This window comes from Akebia trifoliata, chromosome 8, assembly GCF_017979445.1.
Source record: "Akebia trifoliata isolate Shusen 1 chromosome 8, ASM1797944v1, whole genome shotgun sequence".
Classification (NCBI taxonomy): Eukaryota; Viridiplantae; Streptophyta; class Magnoliopsida; order Ranunculales; family Lardizabalaceae; genus Akebia; species Akebia trifoliata.
The window spans coordinates 30011841-30032100 of record NC_141382.1 but is presented as its reverse complement, the minus strand read 5'-3'; the positions used below and the strand labels follow the sequence as shown (position 1 = coordinate 30032100).

At 38.4% G+C, this 20260-nt stretch overlaps 1 protein-coding gene across 2 annotated transcripts in view; it reads right to left on the bottom strand.

Annotated features, from left to right (window-relative positions):
* The window catches only part of LOC147396488 (cysteine synthase, chloroplastic/chromoplastic), a 41794-nt gene extending 22104 nt beyond the window's left edge, over nt 1–19690 (bottom strand). Inside the window, exons 1-7 of one of the 2 annotated variants that reach the window (XM_086451070.1) lie at nt 19413–19690; nt 10872–10981; nt 10731–10788; nt 9267–9530; nt 8996–9133; nt 7991–8042; nt 2360–2439 (exon numbers count right to left, since the gene is read on the bottom strand). In XM_086451070.1, coding sequence (XP_086307196.1) covers nt 2360–2439; nt 7991–8042; nt 8996–9133; nt 9267–9530; nt 10731–10788; nt 10872–10981; nt 19413–19625 — 915 coding nt within the window. In that variant the 5' untranslated portion in view covers nt 19626–19690. The remainder of the gene's footprint in view (nt 1–2359; nt 2440–7990; nt 8043–8995; nt 9134–9266; nt 9531–10730; nt 10789–10871; nt 10982–19412) is intronic. The other variant, XM_086451071.1, reaches the window with a different exon arrangement.
* Between the last annotated feature and the right edge of the window lie 570 nt (nt 19691–20260).

Below are 20260 nucleotides of genomic sequence, written 5' to 3'. Positions count from 1 at the left end.
AACACCTTCTAACCCCGTAACGTGATCCCCGGACCTTTTTTTTTCTTTCGTAGATTAGTTTGCCTTTTTTAGAGTCAGTTTGGTTCCTAGACCTTAACAACTAGGTGGCGACTCCCAAACCTCAAGGGTCAAAAGCGGATCCGCGCACCCCGCGGATCGAGGGCGCTTTCAGAACCATACGAACTAGTCCATCAACCATTGGATTTCAGAAAACACATCTTGAGATTGCTGCCAAATCACCCACTTGCCACATCAATCTCCTTCTCCCACCGTCCCACACACTCAAACAAAAAAAAAATTTTGATTTGGGTTTGAAGCTCCCAAAACCCCAACAACAATGACCCCTTTCCTCCTCCGTCAACACGTTGATCAAATTCCGACAATCGGAAAGCTAAGCTTTACGTGAAAAGCAAAACTCAAGGCCTCTCTCTCTCCCTCTCTCTCTCTCTCTCTCTCTCTCTCTCTCTCTCTCTCTCTCTCTCTCTCTCATCTAATTTGGATGCACAGTTTGGAATGAAATACAAAATTCAGGAACTCTACCTCCCCCTCTCTATACTTGCATGTTGCAGAGAGCTTGTAGCTCTGTTAATTGCTTCTGCTAAAGTTCAAAACTTCATCTAGAGATGAACTGGGCGCTGTAATCCAATAAGATTATGCAGCAAATATTTTCTTACTCAGATAGTTTTAAATAAGGGATTTTCATGTCTAGTTTTTTTTTTTTTTGGTCATATCTAATTTTCAGTTCGATCGTGAAGGATAAAATAATCCAATTAGAATTGATTTTTAGACTACTGGTTCTCATTCTTAGATAATGTGGATGATAAGAATCTCTATGTCCCTCCTGATTTTTCTAGTAATAATTCATTAATTAGTTTCATTAGATGCCAAAAAGGGGGGCTTTTGTTTGAGTTTCAGAGAGAGAGAGGGGGGGGGGAGATTTATGGTAAAGAGAGAATTTTCCATAACTTGCTGGTTGTCAAAGTTTGGTCATCATCAAACCTGATGTTCCAATCGTAGGATCTTGATCAACTTGCTCGGAGAAGAGCTGCTACTACAGTTTGGGAGAGACAAACCCTAACCTTTGGGGTTTTTTGTTTTTTTATTAGTACGAGGAAATTGACGTGGCAAATAAGTGACGTGGAAAGAATCTGTAGATGTGTATTTATGTAATCCAACAGCTAATAAAGTCGTTCGCACGGTTCTCTCCCACAAACGAGCATGGGAGAGCCGGACTTTTTCTTTTACTGTTTTTCACATTCTAATTGTTGGGCAAATATTCCACAGTTTACTGGTTCTGCAACAGGAAAATTGGTTTTGGGATTTAAGTTCCATGAGAAAATGAAAGCATTATAATATGTTTCATAAATTTTCTTATTTAAGTTTTTAAATTAATTTCCAGTAAAGTTGGTCTCATCCTAAAATTCATTAAAATCAATTTAATATGGGTTTATGAGAAAAGGTGTAGAATTGGCCCTCAGTTTTCCACCAATGATAGTTTGGTTCTACCTGCCATGTAGGAGCAAAAGGCATTTTCTGCGTAGTTTCCAAGAAGGTAGAGTATGTTAATTTTCGTAAGAAAATGAATTGACTAGAAATCAGGATTGCTGACTGGTCAGATCTGTGCTCTGTTTTCCAGAAGCGAAGTGCTGGAAGCACAATAATTTAAGCTCAAAATTCAGTTTCAGTCAAAATAGTATTTTTCTTACATAATTACTTTGAGCCTACTTTCCAGAAATGTAAGATGCATCGAAAGTGATGCTGATTTTTGAGATGCACTCTAAGCACAGCTTGAACGATCTGCCAGGATTGAACTTGCCTAGAGATTTAATTCAATAAATAGGATTTATTTATTAAAAGATTTCATATATTTAAATAAATGAAATAAATTATTTTATCACATATTATCTCACCCTCGGGTTCTGGATCAGGGGTTGAGTAATGGATCATGGCTCGAGTTTTGGATTTCATAACTTGGGGAGTGACATTAGTGGCCAAAGATATAGAATTAGTACCAAATTGCAAATATTTAAGATCCCGATCAAGTTGAAACAATTAAAGAGCCATAATGGGTTGAAAATGAATGAATCTGATAACTATAATGACTCATAAATTCACTGGATCAAGCAGAATAATGTTTGTGGCTGAGTCAAGCTTTGTACTGCTCAAGTCCAAAAATTCTTCTGTCATGATGAAATGGAAGAGTTGGCCTACAATACTAAATTCTACCTCTTAATGAGAACAGACTAATTAACAATACTGGTGTATGGCATTGACCCTTGGCAGTTATAGTGCAGCAGAAAATGAAAGAGATATAGTTAAAGCAGGAAGAATAATTAATATGGAAAAGAAAGATTTGTACCTCCAAGACCTCATCAAGTATGTCAAGATCTAAATTCCGAGGTACAAAACCTGCTCCAATCCCTTGAATCTTATGAGGACCTGCATGTTCAAAATGTCAACAAGCAGAACAAATTTCCATCAACCCAAACTTAAGCATTGTTTTTGTTAAATAAGTCTGTGATTAAGGCTATGTCCTTTTTAGTCTTTTCCCTTACTTATATTATGTAATCATTATATAGCCAATTAGGGCTAATTAATAAAACTTAATCTTCTTCTCTCTAACTTTGAACTTGGTATCAGAGCAAGGCTCTCTCGATCTCCATCATCTCTCTTCTTCGTTTGCTACAAACTTCAACCCCTTCCTCTTCATTAAATCACCCTCACATCTCTAGCCTTCAATACCGATCACCCCTACGGGGGTTCTTCTTGACTATATACTCTAATCGCATCATGTGATAGAGGTTTAGGACTTGTTTGAAGCCTGCGATCAGGCTGTTTTTCAACCACACAACTGTTTGGAGTTGTGGATAACAGCAAAGTGATGTTTCGAACCACCAAACAACACCTCCACAGTGCCTTACGACACAGCAACTGCTGTTGTTAAGCTGTTTTGAAGCCTACGACTACAGCAGGTTGCTGTTCTGATATCGGTGACACTCTATGATCATAGCAGAAGGCTTACAACTAAATCAGATGATTGTTCTGGTCTCTGCGACACCCACGATCACTGCAGAGGTGCAGTTCTGAAGCTTGTAACCATAGTAGAACCCTGGTTTGAGGCCCACGATCACTGCAGAGGTGCAGTCAGAGGTCTACGATCACTCTAGATCCTGTTTTGGAGGTCGCGATCACTGCAGAGGTACAGTTGAGTGGTTGTGCTCACAGAAACTCTTTGGTTTAAAGCTACGATCACCTCTTTGGTCTGTTTTGGGAGTGGCTGTGCTCATAGAAAACTCTTTGGTCTGTTTTGGGAGTGGCTGTGCTCATAGAAAACTCTTTGGTCTGTTTTGGGAGTGGCTGTGCTCACAGAAAACTGTTTTGGGAGTGGTTGTGCTCACAGAAAACTCTTTGATCTGTTTTGGGAGTGGCTGTGCTCACAGAAAACCCTTGGGTTTAAAGTTACGGTCGCCTCAGACTCTGTTTTTGGAGGTTACAACATTCGCAGAATTTTTTATTTGACCTTCCCTCAAACCAAAGTACATATTTTTTTGTTATTACCTCTGAGATGTCTTCTTCCTCGATCACCGGTGATGGTACTGGATCAGGAGGTCTTCTCTCCCATTCGATTGATTTTCCAGGCATCCAAATTACAACTGTAAAATTAGATGGTCCTAATTACCTTCTTTGGGCTCGATCAGTTGAAATGTTTATTGGTGGAAAAGGGAAGATTGGTTACTTCACAGGAGCGGAAAAACAGCCGGCACCGATGGACACTACTTATCCTCAATGGCTTGCTAATGACTTTATGGTCCGTTCTTGGCTAGTTACATCTATGCAACCACACATTGCAGCTGGTTTCATGTTCTCCAAGACCGCCAATCAGATATGGAATTCTGCAAAGTGCATTTACTCGCAACGTCAAAATAACGTTCGGATCTTTAATTTAGAACGTGAGATTTCTCGTCTTTCGCAAGGTGATTCTTCAGTTATCACCTATATATCACAGTTACGTACTCGGTGGGAGGAGTTGACCTTTTATTCGTCCTCTTTTGCTTGGAAGGACCCTCTTGATGAGACATTGTATGCGTCCATCCTGGATAAGAATCGGGTTTTTCAGTTTCTGGCTGGTCTCTGGGATGAGTTTGAGTATGCGAGAGTTCATTTATTGGGTATGGATCCTTTTCCGTCCCTACAGACTGCGTATTCCTATGTCTTGGCTGATGAGAGTCGTCGCGCCGCTGTCCTACCCCTTTCTTCGGGAGATCACTCTGCTATGCTTGCTCGCCTACCTTCTCCATAGCTCTCCAGCGAGTCTTTGCCTACCCGTCAACGACATAAGTGTGATCATTGTGGAAAGTTGGGTCATGTGAAGGCTCGCTATTATGCACTTCATGGTCGTCCTAATCAGCACCGTCCACAGTCTCAACGATCTTCAGCTCATGTAGTTTCTCAGCAGACGACTGATTTAGCACCTCCTTCAGCTACTATCTCCCCATCGGATTCGGTATCTCTATCCCAAGCCGAACTTGACAAGTTTAGAAAATTCTTCAATTAGATAGAGACTTCATCTCAGCCGATTTCTACCTTCGCTCATTCAGGTACCTTTGCATCTGCACACAGTGTTTCCACCACTTCCTCACCATGGATCATTGATTCTGGTGCCTCAGATAACTTGACCGGTACGTCCTCCCTATTTAAAACCTATAGTGTTTGCTCTGGTCATCGCAAGGTTCGCCTAATTGATGGTTCTTTGTCTTCCATAACTGGTCAAGGTTTTTTACCTGTTACATCCTCTTTATCCTTAACTCACACACTACATGTTCCTCAACTTACTACTAACCTGGTATCCGTTAGTAGTCTTACCAAAAATTTGAACTGCAGTGTAACCTTTTATTCTTCTCATTGTGTCTTTCAGGATCTGGAGTCGAAGATGACGATTGGCACTGGACGTGAAGTGAATGGATTGTATCTCCTGGATGTTCCCGGTTCCCCTAGCACCCATCCTGCTCTTCAGCTTAGTAGTATTAGTAGTCAGTCTAATAAGGCTCTTGTAATGCGTTAGCATCTACGCTTAGGCCATATTTCTTTTAGATATTTGAAACACATGTTCCCTAATTTATTTAATAATAACAATGTGCTTGATTTTTCTTGTGAAACTTGTCAATTAGCTAAATATGTGCGTTCTTCTTATCCTATTAGTATGAATCCTACTACACCTGCTATGTTTGAATTAATTCATTCTGATGTGTGGGGTCCTTCTCCCGTTATATCCACTCTTGGTTTTCGCTATTTTGTCTTGTTCATTGATGATCACAGTCGTACCACTTGGGATTATCTTATGAAACACAAGAGTGAGGTTTATGGGATCTTCAAGCAATTTCTTGTTATGGTTCAAACCCAATTTGGTCGTACCATCAAGACCTTCCGTTCTGATCATGGTACTGAGTACACCTATAGTGAGGTCTTGAAACTTTGTTTAAAGTCTGACATTGAGCATCAAATGTCCAATGTTAAGACCCTTCAGTAGAACGACCGATCTGAAAGAAAAAATCGTCATATTCTAGAGTTAGCCCGTGCCATTTCGATTGGCATGAATGTCCCCCAATCCTATTGGGCTGATGCAGTTCTTACTACTGTTTACCTTATTAATCGGACCCCCTCCAGTGTTCTTCAGTTTGTCCCACCCCTCTCTAAGCTCTCTCCAGATCGTCCCATGTTTCCACTTCCTCCACGTGTTTTTGGGTGTGTCTGTTTTGTTCAAATTTTTGACCAAACTCGTTCTAAACTTGACCCTAAGGCCGTCAAATGTATCTTTCTGGGTTATTCATCTACCCAGAAAGGATACCGTTGTTACCATCCTCCTTCTCGACGACGTTTCATTTCTTGAGATGTTTCTTTTTTTGAGCATACTCCTTACTATAATGGGTCTGTTGGCATTCAATCTGAGTGGTTTCCTCTAAATTCACCTAATGATCATTTTCCCGCTTTATTTCCCCTTCCCATGCCTGTTCCTCCCCCTCCACCCCCCATCAGTTTGTCCTCTCCTCCATTGCAGGTTTACTCTCGACGTCCACGTGATATTACCATCACTTCTATGTCCAACCAGCTCGCCTCCTCGCCTCCAGCTCCGCATCCGTCTGTTCCCTGTGATGATCGTCCTATTGCCACTCATAAGGGTATGCGCACTTTTACTTATCCCATTTCAAATTATATATCTGATTCTGTACTATCACCTTCCTATCGGAGTTTTCTTGCTTCTGTTTCCGTTGTTTCTCTTCCTACTACTGTTGCAGATACTATTACTCATCTTGAGTGGCGCGTAGCTATGATTGATGAGTTGACTGCTCTCGAAAAGACTCAAACTTGAAAAATTGTTCCTCTTCCGCCTAGAAGGAAAGTTGTGGGTTGTCGCTGGGTATTCACGCTTAAGCATAATCCGGATGGTTCCATTGCTCGTTATAAGGCCCGTCTGGTGGCCAAGGGTTATGCTCAGACTTATGGGCTTGATTATCAGGAAACTTTTGCTCCGGTTGCCAAGATGACTAACATTCGTGTTCTCCTTTCTGTTGTCGTTATTAGAGGATGGCCTCTCTTTCAATTAGATGTCAAGAATGTTTTCTCAATGATGATCTTCAGGAAGAAGTCTATATGGTCCAACCTCCTGGGTTTCTTACTTCTGCTTCTCCTGCCCATGTTTGTCGTCTTCGCCGGTCTCTTTATGGCTTGAAGCAGTCTCCTCGTGCCTGGTCTGAGCGCTTCACTAAGGCCATGCATCAGTTTGGATTTCATTAGAGTTCTACTGATCACACCTTGTTCTTGCGTCACTCCCAAGGCAAAATTGTTGCTCTGCTTGTTTATGTCGATGATATTGTCATTACTGCCGACGATGACGATGGACTTATCGCGGTCAAAACTTACTTAGGACGTCAATTTGAGATTAAGGACCTTGGACATCTTCGCTATTTTCTAGGTATTGAGGTTGCACGGTCCCAGTCCGATATATTTATTTCTCAGCATAAATATGTCCTTGATTTACTCAGTGCCTCTAGTCAGCTTGAATCTCGTCCAGCTGATACACCTCTTGAGCAGAATCACAGGTTGGCTGATTCTGAGGGGGAGTGTTTGTCAAATAGTGGTCAATATCAGCGTCTTGTGGGAAAATTGATCTACTTGTCTATGACTCGCCCTGACATTGCCTATGTTGTTAGCGTTGTCAGTCAGTTTATGCACTCGCCTCGAACATCTCATCTTACTGCTGTTTATCGTATTCTTAGATACCTTAAGGGATGTCCTGGTCGAGGTATTTTATTTAAAAATCATGGTCATCTTCGCGTTGAGGCATGAACAGATGCAGATTATGCTGATTCAGTGACTGATAGAAGGTCTACGTCTGGGTATTGTACTAAAGTTGGTGGTAACTTGGTAACTTGGCGCAGTAAGAAGCAGGATGTGGTTTCTCGGTCAAGTGCTGAGTCAGAATACAGAGCTATGGCACTTGGAGTATGTGAGCTGTTGTGGCTCAAAATCTTACTAGCTGATTTATGTCTTCCTGTGCCAGTTCCTTTCTTACTATATTGTGATAATAAATCAGCTATTAACATAGCTGCAAATCTAGTTCAGCATGACAGAACAAACATATCGAAGTTGATCGTCATTTCATTAGAGAAAAGATTGTTTCAGGACAGATTTGTACTCCCTTTGTTCCTACGTCTCAACAGCTTACTGATGTTCTTACTAAAGGTGTTAGTAAAGCCTCATTTGAAAATGTCTTGTCCAAGTTGGGCGTTGTTGATATCCACGCACCAACTTGAGGGGGAGTGTTAAATAAGTCTGTGATTAAGGCTACGTCCTTTTTAGTCTTTTCCCTTACTTATATTATGTAATCATTAAATAGCCAATTAGGGCTAATTAATAAAACTTAATCTTCTTCTCTCTAACTTTGAACTGTTTTAAAGTGAAAAACTGGCAAAATGTATATCCATTGCTTTACCAGGCTTTCCCCCTGAAAGTATGTTGCTTTCTGAAGGCTCCACACCAATAACCTGAAACATAATAATAAAGTTAATTAAATTGAACAGGAAGAATCTACAAGGACAACCCCTCTGTCAAGACATTTAGCCTGTCAGTAGGATACCCAGATGGCCACATTTGAGATGATCAAGATACCCATATATGTTTAGCAAGCCATCTTGGTACCCATAATTAGGGGTTAAATGGGTCGGGTTCAGATCGGATCTGAGTGTATCCATATGTAAATCCAATTTTTTATTCAGATCCGTTTATGAATCGAACTCAGATCCGAACCATTTTGCTTTTACTAAAGATTCGTGTTGGAGTGACCTCAAGCTGGAACCTCGTATCGCACTTCTTGACATGAAAGTGGATAGGAACCTTTTCACTCATATCTCGATGAAAAGCATCTACAGTTCCCATACACTTTCACGTCAAGAAGTGCGATATGAGGTTCTAGCCTGAGGTCACTCCGGCATTATTCTTCACTAAAATTGGATTTGGATCCGACCCGACCAAATTATTTGATTTGGGGGGTCGATAGGGTCGAATAATTTCGGTCCATTCAACTTTTTTTACTATATTTATCTTCTAATTGCTATACTACTATAATTATTTTATTTTATAAGAATTCATGTTATATTAGAGTAGTAGGAAAAAGATATTTTGAAAAACAAAAAATATAATTTTCAAAGCAATATATCATTTGGATCTAGGCGGATATAGGGATGGATCTATATCCGACTCGGATCAAGGGACATCAACCCATATTCGACCCATTTTTATTCAGATCTACTCCAAGGCTCCAGACCCACTAAATTCAGATTCAGATCACTCGGATTTTGGATAAAATCCAACCCATTTTATGCCCTACCCACAATCCTTTAAATCCCTCTTTGATACCCATGTTAACCAAACACAACACAGGTATGAGTATCCGATACATAGAAGATGTTCGGCCATGGTTCTAGAGAAAATTAGTTACCTTTATGTTAGGATTCTGCTTTTTGAGAAACCGACCAACTCCAGTAATAGTTCCACCGGTTCCAATCCCTGCAACAAATATGTCCACTTTTCCTCGCGTATCTTCCCAAATCTCTGGACCAGTTGTCTGATAGTGTATCTGCACAAAAACACATAAAGATAAATCCAAAATATGAACTCAAGAATAAATCCAATCTCAAACCTAGAGATTAAATCCTCTTCAAGATTTATTTATAACACAGACAAAGGACATATGTAGTCTGACAACATACTGTTGGATTTGCTGGATTGTCAAATTGTTGAAGCATGTACGCATTAGGTGTACCCTTCAAAATTTCTTCAGCCTTCTCAACAGCGCCCTTCATGCCCTTTGCTGAATCAGTAAGAACTAACTCTGCTCCAAATGCTTTCAAAAGGACTCGTCTTTCCATACTCATCGATGCAGGCATTGTTAAGATGAGTTTATATCCTTTTGCAGCAGCGATAAATGCAAGACCAATGCCTGTGTTTCCACTGGTCGGCTCCACCAAGATACTCTGAAAAAAATAGAGAAATGCGGCAAAAAAGTTTTCTCAGAAGGGCAAACCATGAGCACTAAACTATGAATAGGTCCTTAGTTTTAAATGTCAGACAATAGATATCACTAAGGTAACTGGCTCTTCCTCTTCTCCCTATTTCACCCAACCTACAATACCATGTATTTCCAAACCCCAAAAAACTTTAAAATTATTCTTCATAAACTTTTATCACTCCTACTGCTATATCCTTCTTCTTACCTTTCTTCTTAAATTTGTCAATAAAAAAAACAACAACTGAACTGCCATTACACATTTCCAATGAACTTTAACAGGTTAAATCAGCAAACAGATGGTACAATAAATCAATCCATAATTCAAACTACTACCGGTTTTACTGTCAACAACAAATACAGAACTTCTATGTTCAACATCAAATAACAACACTTGCAGTGCCTATTTTTTGTTCAAGAATGCAAAATTTCTGGGCTTGTGGACCACCTTGGATATGAGACATGGCCAAAGTGATATACAATTAGAAAAAATCTAACCACTTATGGCACAATCAGACGGACCCAAAAGCAAGGCTGGTGCTAAAGTTGAATGTCTAGCAATTGTGTTTCCTAATGGAACCCAACTTGCCTACGAAATCCGTGCATACCCACAAAAGGATCTCGAAATACAATTGTTGCAGTTTTTTGTATTTTGTGTGTGTGTGTGTTTTTTTTTTTTTTGGGGGGGTGTGTGTGTGGGGGGGGGGGGCCTTTATTCACCCCACCCACTACACCGACTTTCAATTTTCTGATTTGCAGTACTGAGGATCATGTGCCTATCCATCGTGACCTATTTGGTCAACAAGGAAATATGGTTTGACAGTTGGAAATTAACTTATTCATCATATGAAGAGGATCATGTGATATAAATAATTTCTGACCATGTCAATCCACGAGTTAGAATTTCAACTTAAAGGTCTGAATTAATTGAAACGGCAGGAGAAAGGGATGGCACAGGTTTCGGAATACAATTTCAGTTTGACATGTATCCCAAAAAATTCTTCAATGGACTATAGGATTCACAAATAGAGAAATAGTACAGCACGGTAATATTAGCTGAACTAGAGGCATCGAAGTAGAAGATACCTTTTGGTGTTAAAATGCAGTAGAAAATTGGACAGAGAAAAATGTAGATCCTTAAGAGCTATACAATACACCATCTAATTACCTTTCCGGGTGTTATAACTCCCCTCTGCTCTGCATCAGTTATCATACTGTACCCTATTCTGAAGACAAATATTGGAACAAAAATTCATCAGGATACAAATTATTTATGTAGCTGAGTGTTTCGTATGTGTGAATACCTCACCTATCCTTGACGCTACAACAGGGCTCCATAATCTCGAGCTTAGCAGCTATGTTTGCAACTGTTCCCTTTACAATATTATTCAGGTATACCATTGGTGTCTTACCTATAAGCTGTTACATACCAACCAAAAGCATTATGAGAGAGAGAACTGAGAGAATATTTTATGTTTCTAACTCATCATCCACAATAAAAAAATTAGAAGTCTATAAAAGTAGTCATGGCAACTCTGAATTCTAAAGGTAAACTATAAGAATTCCACCAATCTATGACCTTCATAGGATATCTACACAGTTCATAAGAAAATATTCTAAAGCATCATCCTAAATAGTTGGTGTGAGGGCAGCAAGTATTCAAGCCCCTATCCAAGTGTACACGTGTCACCAAATGGTTGAGCACTAGGTAATAGGGGCACAAATGCAGAGCCCTCTTGAATGAGGACTTGGGAAATCATCACATTCGGAGTAGACGAGACCCCTGAAACAGGTGAAAGATCCGATCAAAAAGGATCCCTGACACAACACAAGCATGCAAAAGAGGATCATGACAATTTCCAAGAATCACAATGTTTATACGAATAAGAACTTGGATTTTGACGAAATGAAGAAGGTTAAGGGCGAGGTGGATCTGATACCCCAGCTAAACTAAGAAGACGGCGTTCGTGGGTCTTTGCACAAGTCGTAGGGGGAGAAAATGAAGGTGGAGGCTGGCTTCCATGAGAGGAAGAGGTAAGAAGATGGGAGAGAGATGGGTAGAGCTCCCATGTATGGGGGAAAGAGAGATTAGGGTTATAGAAATTAGGGGTGCAACTTAATTCGGTTCAAACCGAAAACCGAACCAAACCGTAGAATTTGGATTGGTTTGGTTCGGTTTAAACGGGTGGCAGTTCGGTTTCGGGTTTATAAAATAAAGTACCGATGAATTCGGTTCGGTTCTCGGTTCAGATAATATAAAAACCCGAACCAAACCGAAATCGAATCAATATTAATATAAAATAAAATATTATATTTATATTTTAATTTTTAATTTAATTTTTTTACTTTTTTACTTTTTTACTTTTTTTACAAAATTACCCACGCTTGTCTCTCTCTCACACTCTTTCTCTGTCGTCTTTGACCTCTCGTCTCTGCGACCTGCGGCTGCCACCGGCAGCCAACGGCTCATCTCTCTCTCTCCCTCTCTCTCTCTCTCTCTCTCTCTATACGTCTGCGACGGTGCGACCAGCGGCAGCGACAACGTCTACGACGGTGCGTCTCTCTCTCTCTCTCTCTCTCTCTCTCTCTCTCTCTCTCTCTCTCTCTCTCTCTCTCTCTCTCTTTGCGTCTGCTACGGTGCGATCTGCTGCTGCATCTGCGATTGCGACGGTGCGATCTGCGTCTGCGGCTGCGACGGTGCGAACTGCTTCTGCGACTGCGACGGTGCGTCCCCCCCTCTCTCTCTCTCTCTGAGAAATGAGGGAATTTTAAGTTTTTAACTCTTCCTTGGCAACCCATGGAACCGAACCGAACCAAACTGAAATAAGGTCGATTTTGGTTCTCATATAAGGGAACCGATCTTGGTCGGTTCGGTTCTGATTTTGTTCTAAACCGAACCAACCCGAACCGAGTTGCACCCCTAATAGAAATTGATCTTCCTTTTGATTCCCTAATAACCTATTCATGGGCTAAAGGGGCATGAAATGATTGAAATTCCCTTCTCATCCAAATAACCCGAATGTAATGTATTTCTTAGATAAAAGACGTTGAATGGGCCATCATGCAGGTGGGATTGATCTCTCGACCTCAAAGTTATAGCACCCAGCACTAGTAAATGCATGGTTTGTAGTCCTCACAACAACAATTCATAGTATAGGGCCTTGTAGCATTTTCTCAACCATGTTGTGTCTAACTAGGATTACGATGGGTTGGATGGAGGTGGTTCAGCGTGTACATATAAGGTTTGGAGTTTGGTTTCACCCTAAAGAAGGCCTATAGTAATGAGTTTTATGGATCGGATCCAACATGATAATGCCCACAAAAGAAAGTAAAGTGATGGGGTTTGAGTTTGCAAGGAAAAAGGATATCTATGTAGAGATTTTTTTAATAACTTACCTGCTATTGCAATGTTGTAGAAGCGATTCAACAACATCTTGATTTAGAAAGCCATCAAGTTGCCAAAAGGACAATGATAGTGATGGGAATCATGGATTTCACTCATTTGTGATGATATACTCAATATTTTTCTCAATTTAAGAGCCATCCCTTTCATTTCATGGCGAAATCCTCAATAATCGGAAACTAAATAAATAAAATCCTAAGATGGTAAATGTTAATAAGTTTGCAAGAAGACTGATTGAGTTTGTGATGATTGGTGGTAATGCGGACGTCAATCACAATATGCAGCCACAAGGTACATATAAACCATGCATGGTTCAAAGGGCAGGGTATGTGTTTCAAAAGAGAAAAAATGTCAAGAATGATTGATGAAAAAAAGGAAAATGGATGTGTTAACCAAACATGGGTTCAAGGATGGTTGAAAATACAAAGAGGGATGAAATATGAATGGAGTCACCTATCCACCTCCCTTTCCTAATTTGGCAATGTAATCCACATTCCCAGTAGAGTCGCTATAATTTTTATGCGAATAAGGCCTTGGATGATGAAATCGAAAAGGTTAGGGGGTGAGGCAGATCAGACACCTCTCCTAAACCAAGATGACATCCATCTGAGGGTTGTTGCATGAGTAGAAGGGGGGAAGAAAATGAAGAAGAAAGAGGTCAACTTCCACGAGAGGAAGAGAAAAGAGGATGCGAGAGGGACAAAGAAATATGGGGAGAGACCCCACTGGAACGGGAAAGTGGGTGTTAGGTTTAGAAAAAGTTTTCCCACCATTATTGCCTTGACAACCAATTTATAGGCCAAAGAGACCTGAAGTGATTGAAATACATCTCATCAAACAAACCGCAATGTGATGTATTTCTTAGATAAAAGGTGTTGAATGGACGATACGACTATTGGATAATCACTTAGCCTCCAAATCTACACATAAAAAGGCCCATAATGTAATGTGTTTTTCAACCTCATTCATGAATCCATGTGACACACATGTGGACGAATTCATTTTACACCATTTACACATAAAATGGCAGCGAAGACAAACCAAGTGCAAGCTCCATTAAAAGGAGAAAAACGTTGAGTGACTTAAAAACTATCAGACAGAAAGGACTAAAAGCGAGGGGATGGGTACTGACAGCTCAACCACGATCTCAACTTGTTGTAAAAATAGGAGAAAAGAAAGCAAAGATATTTTTTTCATAGTGAATTGGTGATCCCTTGGGAAATATTTTATATAATTTCTTGGGAACATTAAAAACCTTGGTATATGCACGATCCCTCGAATTTCTTAAAAAGAAAATCTCGACCGAGCCCCCTACTCTTGGTGGTAGAGAGCTTGGCCAACCATGCCAAAACACCCACTCACCCATGGGTAGAGGGTTTGGCCAAGAATAACAAACCTCCCCCACGCCTACCCCCCCCGATGCATGGGTGGAAGGTTGAACTCAAAAGGTTGTGCCTTGTACCTATAGAAGCAAAAGACATACAGTTGGGCTCAACCCAATCCAATACATCATAAATAGGGAGCTCCACCCTGGTGACTATACTTTGTATGATTAAAAAAGTATAACGCAGAACTCTACCCTCATGGCTGCCCTTTGTGTAATCATAAATAGTAAGGGCAAGGCTCAATTCAAGCAGAAAGCTTCATCTTCGTGACTACCATCTATGTAGTCATAAAGAATAAGGCACAATTCAAGCCTCCAGACTCCAACCTAATAAAAAAGATCTCGGCATGAGGGGTTTAGAGTTTAGACCAAGAGCTTTGAAAGTGCATAACAAGCTACCAGCTTGGCAATTGACACCTATCAAGCTTACGCAACACATTTGGACCATTACTATGCCAAGCAATTACAAAAAGAACATGGAGAGCGGATACGAGCAGTTACAAAGTAATGACAATAAATTGGCAATTACATACAGCATTGGATGATAATGGGGTGAGTAGTTATAAATCAATACTTAATGGTACAAATCCATTATTGCCCACTTGGCATATAAAACAAGAGAGCCCCATACAATGATGGAAGGCTCGAAATTAGGAATCTTCTAACACTTTTTACTCTATTTTCCCTTTGCAGCTTGCCCCATATGTAATTTGATCACCAAAGCCTCTTTGGCAGCCACCACATTGGTGTCCTACCAGACTGACTGAGAAGGTGATAAGAGAAACAGCACCTTGCAAAACAAGACAATCGGAAATCGACCATCTCACCGGAGAAGAAGACATTTATTTCAATATGTATATCGAGTGAGAAAACCAGAAAATTGCCCACAATTAGGTATCATGATCTAAGTTTAGGCATTAGACCATATTAGATTTTGGTATAAATTTATTTAGTATTAAAAAAAATGTAGATTCAACAAGTAATGAGTAGAGGTCGAATCCTTACACCAAGTCAGAATACAAGTTTGAAACAGCAAGGGAAAACTTCGGAAAAATGTTTAAAAAAAAAAAAACAGAAAAATGCCAATAACGATAATTGTAAAAAATATATTAATTTTTTAAATAAAAAAGTAATGAGTAGAGGTTGAATCCTTACACCAAGTCAGCATACAGGTTTAAAACAACAAGGGAAAACTTCGAAAAAATGTAAAAAAAGGAGAAGAAACGAGAAAAGTGCGGATAATGATAACTGTAAAAAAAAATATTAATTTTTTAAATAAAAAAAAGGTAATATATAATATATTAAACATTTATTCTAAGTTGCCAATATATTTTTCAGTAGAAAAAACACCATTGAATATCTATGCATGATAAGATGTTTTCACACGTCATTATACTTGATATAAATTTATTTAGTATTAAAAAAAATGTAGATTCAACAAGTAATGAGTAGAGGTCGAATCCTTACACCAAGTCAGAATACAGGTTTGAAACAGCAGGGGAAAACTTCAGAAAAATGTTTTAAAAAAAAAAAAAACAGAAAAATGCCGATAACGATAACTGTAAAAAAATATAATAATTTTTTAAATAAAAAAGTAATGAGTAGAGGTTGAATCCTTACACCAAGTCAGCATACAGGTTTGAAACAGCAAGGGAAAACTTCGGAAAAATGTAAAAAACGGAGAAGAAACGAGAAAAGTGCGGATAATGATAACTGTAAAAAAAAATATTAATTTTTTAAATAAAAAAAAGGTAATATATAATATATTAAACATTTATTCTAAGTTGCCAATATATTTTTCAGTAGAAAAAACACCATTGAATATCTATGCATGATAAGATGTTTTCACACGTCATTATACTATTTTATGATGTTAAAAAGTTTAACCATCAATATATCTTTGGAGAAAAATAACACTATTGAAAAATCGGGAAATATTTCCTGATCTTTTTGAATTATCCTTAAAAAAAAAATCAAATTATCTCTGCCTTCAAGAATTTGGTTAATAACGTGCTAAATTGGGACTTTGGGTTCAGAAGAACTTTCAATGATTGGGAGGTGGACACACTAGGGAGATTAATTTTGATGGTGGAAAATAATTATGTGCAGAACTCTTCGGAAGATAAGAGAATGTGGGGAGGCACCCGGGATGGGAAGTTCACGGTTAGATCTCTTTATGTTGAAATTGCTCCAAGTAGTACAACGGTCTTTCCCCACTCTTTTGTCTGGGGCAGCAGAATTCCACCTAGGATATCAATTTTCCTTTGGTTGGCAACCTTAGGGAGACTAGCAACCTTGGATCAATTAATCAGAAGGGGGTTCATTTCTCCAATTCAGTGTTGTATGTGTAGATCGCAGGAGGAAACGGTGGATCATTTACTCATTTACTGCCGGGTGGCTCATCATATCTGGTCGCATTTCTTGTCTTTATTTGGGATAGTGGGATGTTTTCCTTGTTCAGTTAAGTCGGCGTTGGAATCTTGGCTAGTGTGGGGAAGTCTTTTCTTGTCTTCTAAATCGATTATGTGGTTCTTGGTTCCTTTTGCAATTTGTTGGGACATCTGGAAAGAACGTTACCACTGCATCTTCGAAGAAAAAGTGTCTACGATAGAAGAATTAGTTCTTTCTATTATGGAGTTTTTGTACTCTTGGAGCAAATTATATAAGGAATTCAAGGGGGTCTTCTCTGAAGATTTTGTTGTGCAGTGGGATAGAGTTTGTTCGTTACAGCGCGAGTAACTTGTTGTTCGCGTTTTGTTGTTTTCGTCCCTTCCTTTGTTAGGGCTTTTTTTGTTTTTTTATTGTTCTCCCTTGTTTCGGGTTGGTCATCTCAACCCCCTTTTTTTCTTCTAATAAATTATCTTTATTGATTAAAAAAAATTAAAATTAAAAAACCATGATATTCAGGCACTATCATCAAACCCCACATTAAACAATGAACCAAATCATAAACAACCGTAAGACCATAGAAGTAAGAGCTGTGTTGGTGTGACCTCAAGATTGGACCTCATATCACACATCTTCACGTGAAAGTGGATAGGAACCATAGATGCTTTTTACTCGTATCTCGAGAAAAGCATTTATGGTTCCCATGCTCTTTCATGTCAGGGTGTGCGATGTGAGGTCCAATCTTGAGGTCACTTCAGCATTATTCTAGAAGTAAACATAGGCCTACAAAAAAAATGGGTTATTATTATTATTATTATAATCCTTATTATAATTATTATTAATCATTAATATTATTATTATTATTATTATTGCAAAAAACATATTTAAAGCAAAAAAATGCATTTTTTTAACAAGTCAAGTTTTTTTTTATTGTTTTAATCGTTAGAAGTACAAAATGCATTTTAAATGAGACCTTTTCAACAAAAAAAAAAGTTCTAATGACTATGGTTACATTAAACAACATGGATCCTAGGTCGAGTTTGGAACTTAGGTTAATAATGGATTCGAGTTAGAACCAAATCGGGGAAATACACTCAAATTACGTTCGGGTCCAAATTATTACAATGCAACCCAAGTATTGATATCAATGTTAGGCAAAACAACATCAAAGGTTACAATAATGGAGATGGATCCTAGTAACACATGAAATGAGAGTAGGAGTTAGACCCACGATTCAACCAGGTTTGAACATGTATTTTCAGGTTCAAAGCCTTGTAATTGGACCAAAACTAAAATGGGACCAAATATATTTATCCAAGTATTTTTACTCAAGACAGTTCTAGAGAAGATGAATCATGGTCCAAATTTGGATAGCAAACTGTGGATTGGAGTCAAAATGGAATTAGATTTGGATTGGATTTGGGTTGGATTTGGGTTAACATGTTCAAAGTCAGATATGGATCTACCAAGATCTACTATTTCATGCCGTAGATCCCAATTGATCTCAGTATTTCCTTTCTTATGTTTTCGTTTTAGTTTTATACACATGCCATTCAAACACTAAAACCAATTCGGAATCAGAGAATTATTTTATTGGAAAGACTTTTTTTGGAAATGTTTTTCCTTCATAAAATGACTTCCAATGAACAAAATGCTCCTTAAGCTCAAATCAAATTCGTAAAATCAATCAAGAAAGGAGGAGACAATAGGAATGCAAAATAAAAATTGCAACAAAGATCGAGGTTTCCTACTTGAGTTGCATGGGTTGGTTTACTAGATGACTCTTCCACGTTGCATTTGAGGTAATAAGGTTGACCTAGTCCTAGACCAATGATATTTTTGGATGCAACTTGGATTGTCCATGGCTCTGAATTCATGCCTTAGTGATCCGATATCTCTGATTGTTGGATGATTACACTTTGTTTTAGATGCCCAAATTGTAGGGATGTGGATTTAGATGAGGCTACCTCTTTTAAAAACATATCGACATAGCTTAAAATTCACATCATTTCAAGGATCCCAATCATCTAATAAAATATTTTTGCAACATTGATTTTGCTTCCTTTCTAAGAATTGTTTGAAATGGTGAGAATTTTGGGCTGTAGTAAATCGAAAGAGCAGCTCAATCTCATCTAAGATCTGTAAGCACAAATACTGTACATATGATATCCACATGGGTACTCTTTAACCATCCAAAATGGTGAATGGTATAGCTCAGATGGTTAGAATCTTCCAACTAATATAAGTTAAGGGGTACAACGAGTTCAACTTGTGGTGTAACAATAGGATGGTTAGATTGACGACAACTTGTAATAAATCGCATTGCATCAAATCTGTAGTGGCTTTGATTTCAATACTATCAAGAAGCATGAATACAATAAATTCAGATCCAAATTTCCATAAGAATTCATTTAAAAATCCAAGCAGCACTTTTTCAACTAATCATGAAATTTTCACTAAACAAAATGAACTATACATGCATTTACACACACACAGATATACACACATATGTACAATATTTATATACTTTCAAGAAAACAGCAAGAACAGAAGAAACCCAAAAATGAGATTCGGTAAAATTCTGTTATTCATTTACGGGTAAATTTCAGCTGAAGAAACATAACCCAGATCGAAATTTCCATGAATAATTCAAGAAAAATAGTAAAATTTTGCACCTGACTAACATCTTCGGCGATGTTGAGACCTTCAATCTCTGTCTGGGGTTTCACAGAAACCGCTTTGCAGACGACAGAGAACGAAACCTTCGCTCTGATTTTAGGAGATTTAGGAGAGGTAAGAAGTCGAGATTGATTAAGAAATCGATTTTCTGGACGAAACCCTAATGTTGATCTTGGGAAAGAAATCAATGGGTTCGACAGAGAAGCCATTGTTGTCTGTTCTGCTTCTGCAAGCAAAACCTCACCCACAAGAACTTGTCATCATTTGGTTTTAAAAACAGGCATTTGAACTCGGACGACTCAAACCGTTTCATTCCAGTTAAAACTATTTATTAATAATTATATTTAGGAAAAATTACTTAATGGTACCTTGCGGAAGGTTTTCTTTCTAATTAGTCCTTGACTTTTGGGGGTTACCAGGAGCAGAACTACTCTTTCAAAGAACAGAAGCTGAAGTACTCTATGGAGGAGCTGGAAAAGTAATTCTGTGCAGAAATGGCGTTTGGCAATCAACTCTATGAAGCACTGGCAGAAGTACTTTTGTGCTGGAAGTCTGTTTGGGAACCATACTGATGTTTTGACATAATATGACATAATATTTTAAAAAAAAAATGACAGACTGTCTTTTAGGTGTCATAATATGCCTTCAAACTATATTGTTTTTTACATTTTAACTATAAATATTAATATAATATTAATATAATAAATATTATTATAATATAATATAATATTTTAAATATTAAATATTAATATAATGTGTTTAAATCCATTATACTCAAAATTTTTAAAAAAAATTGACAGACTGTCTTTTAGTGTCATAATATGCCTTCAAACTATATTATTTT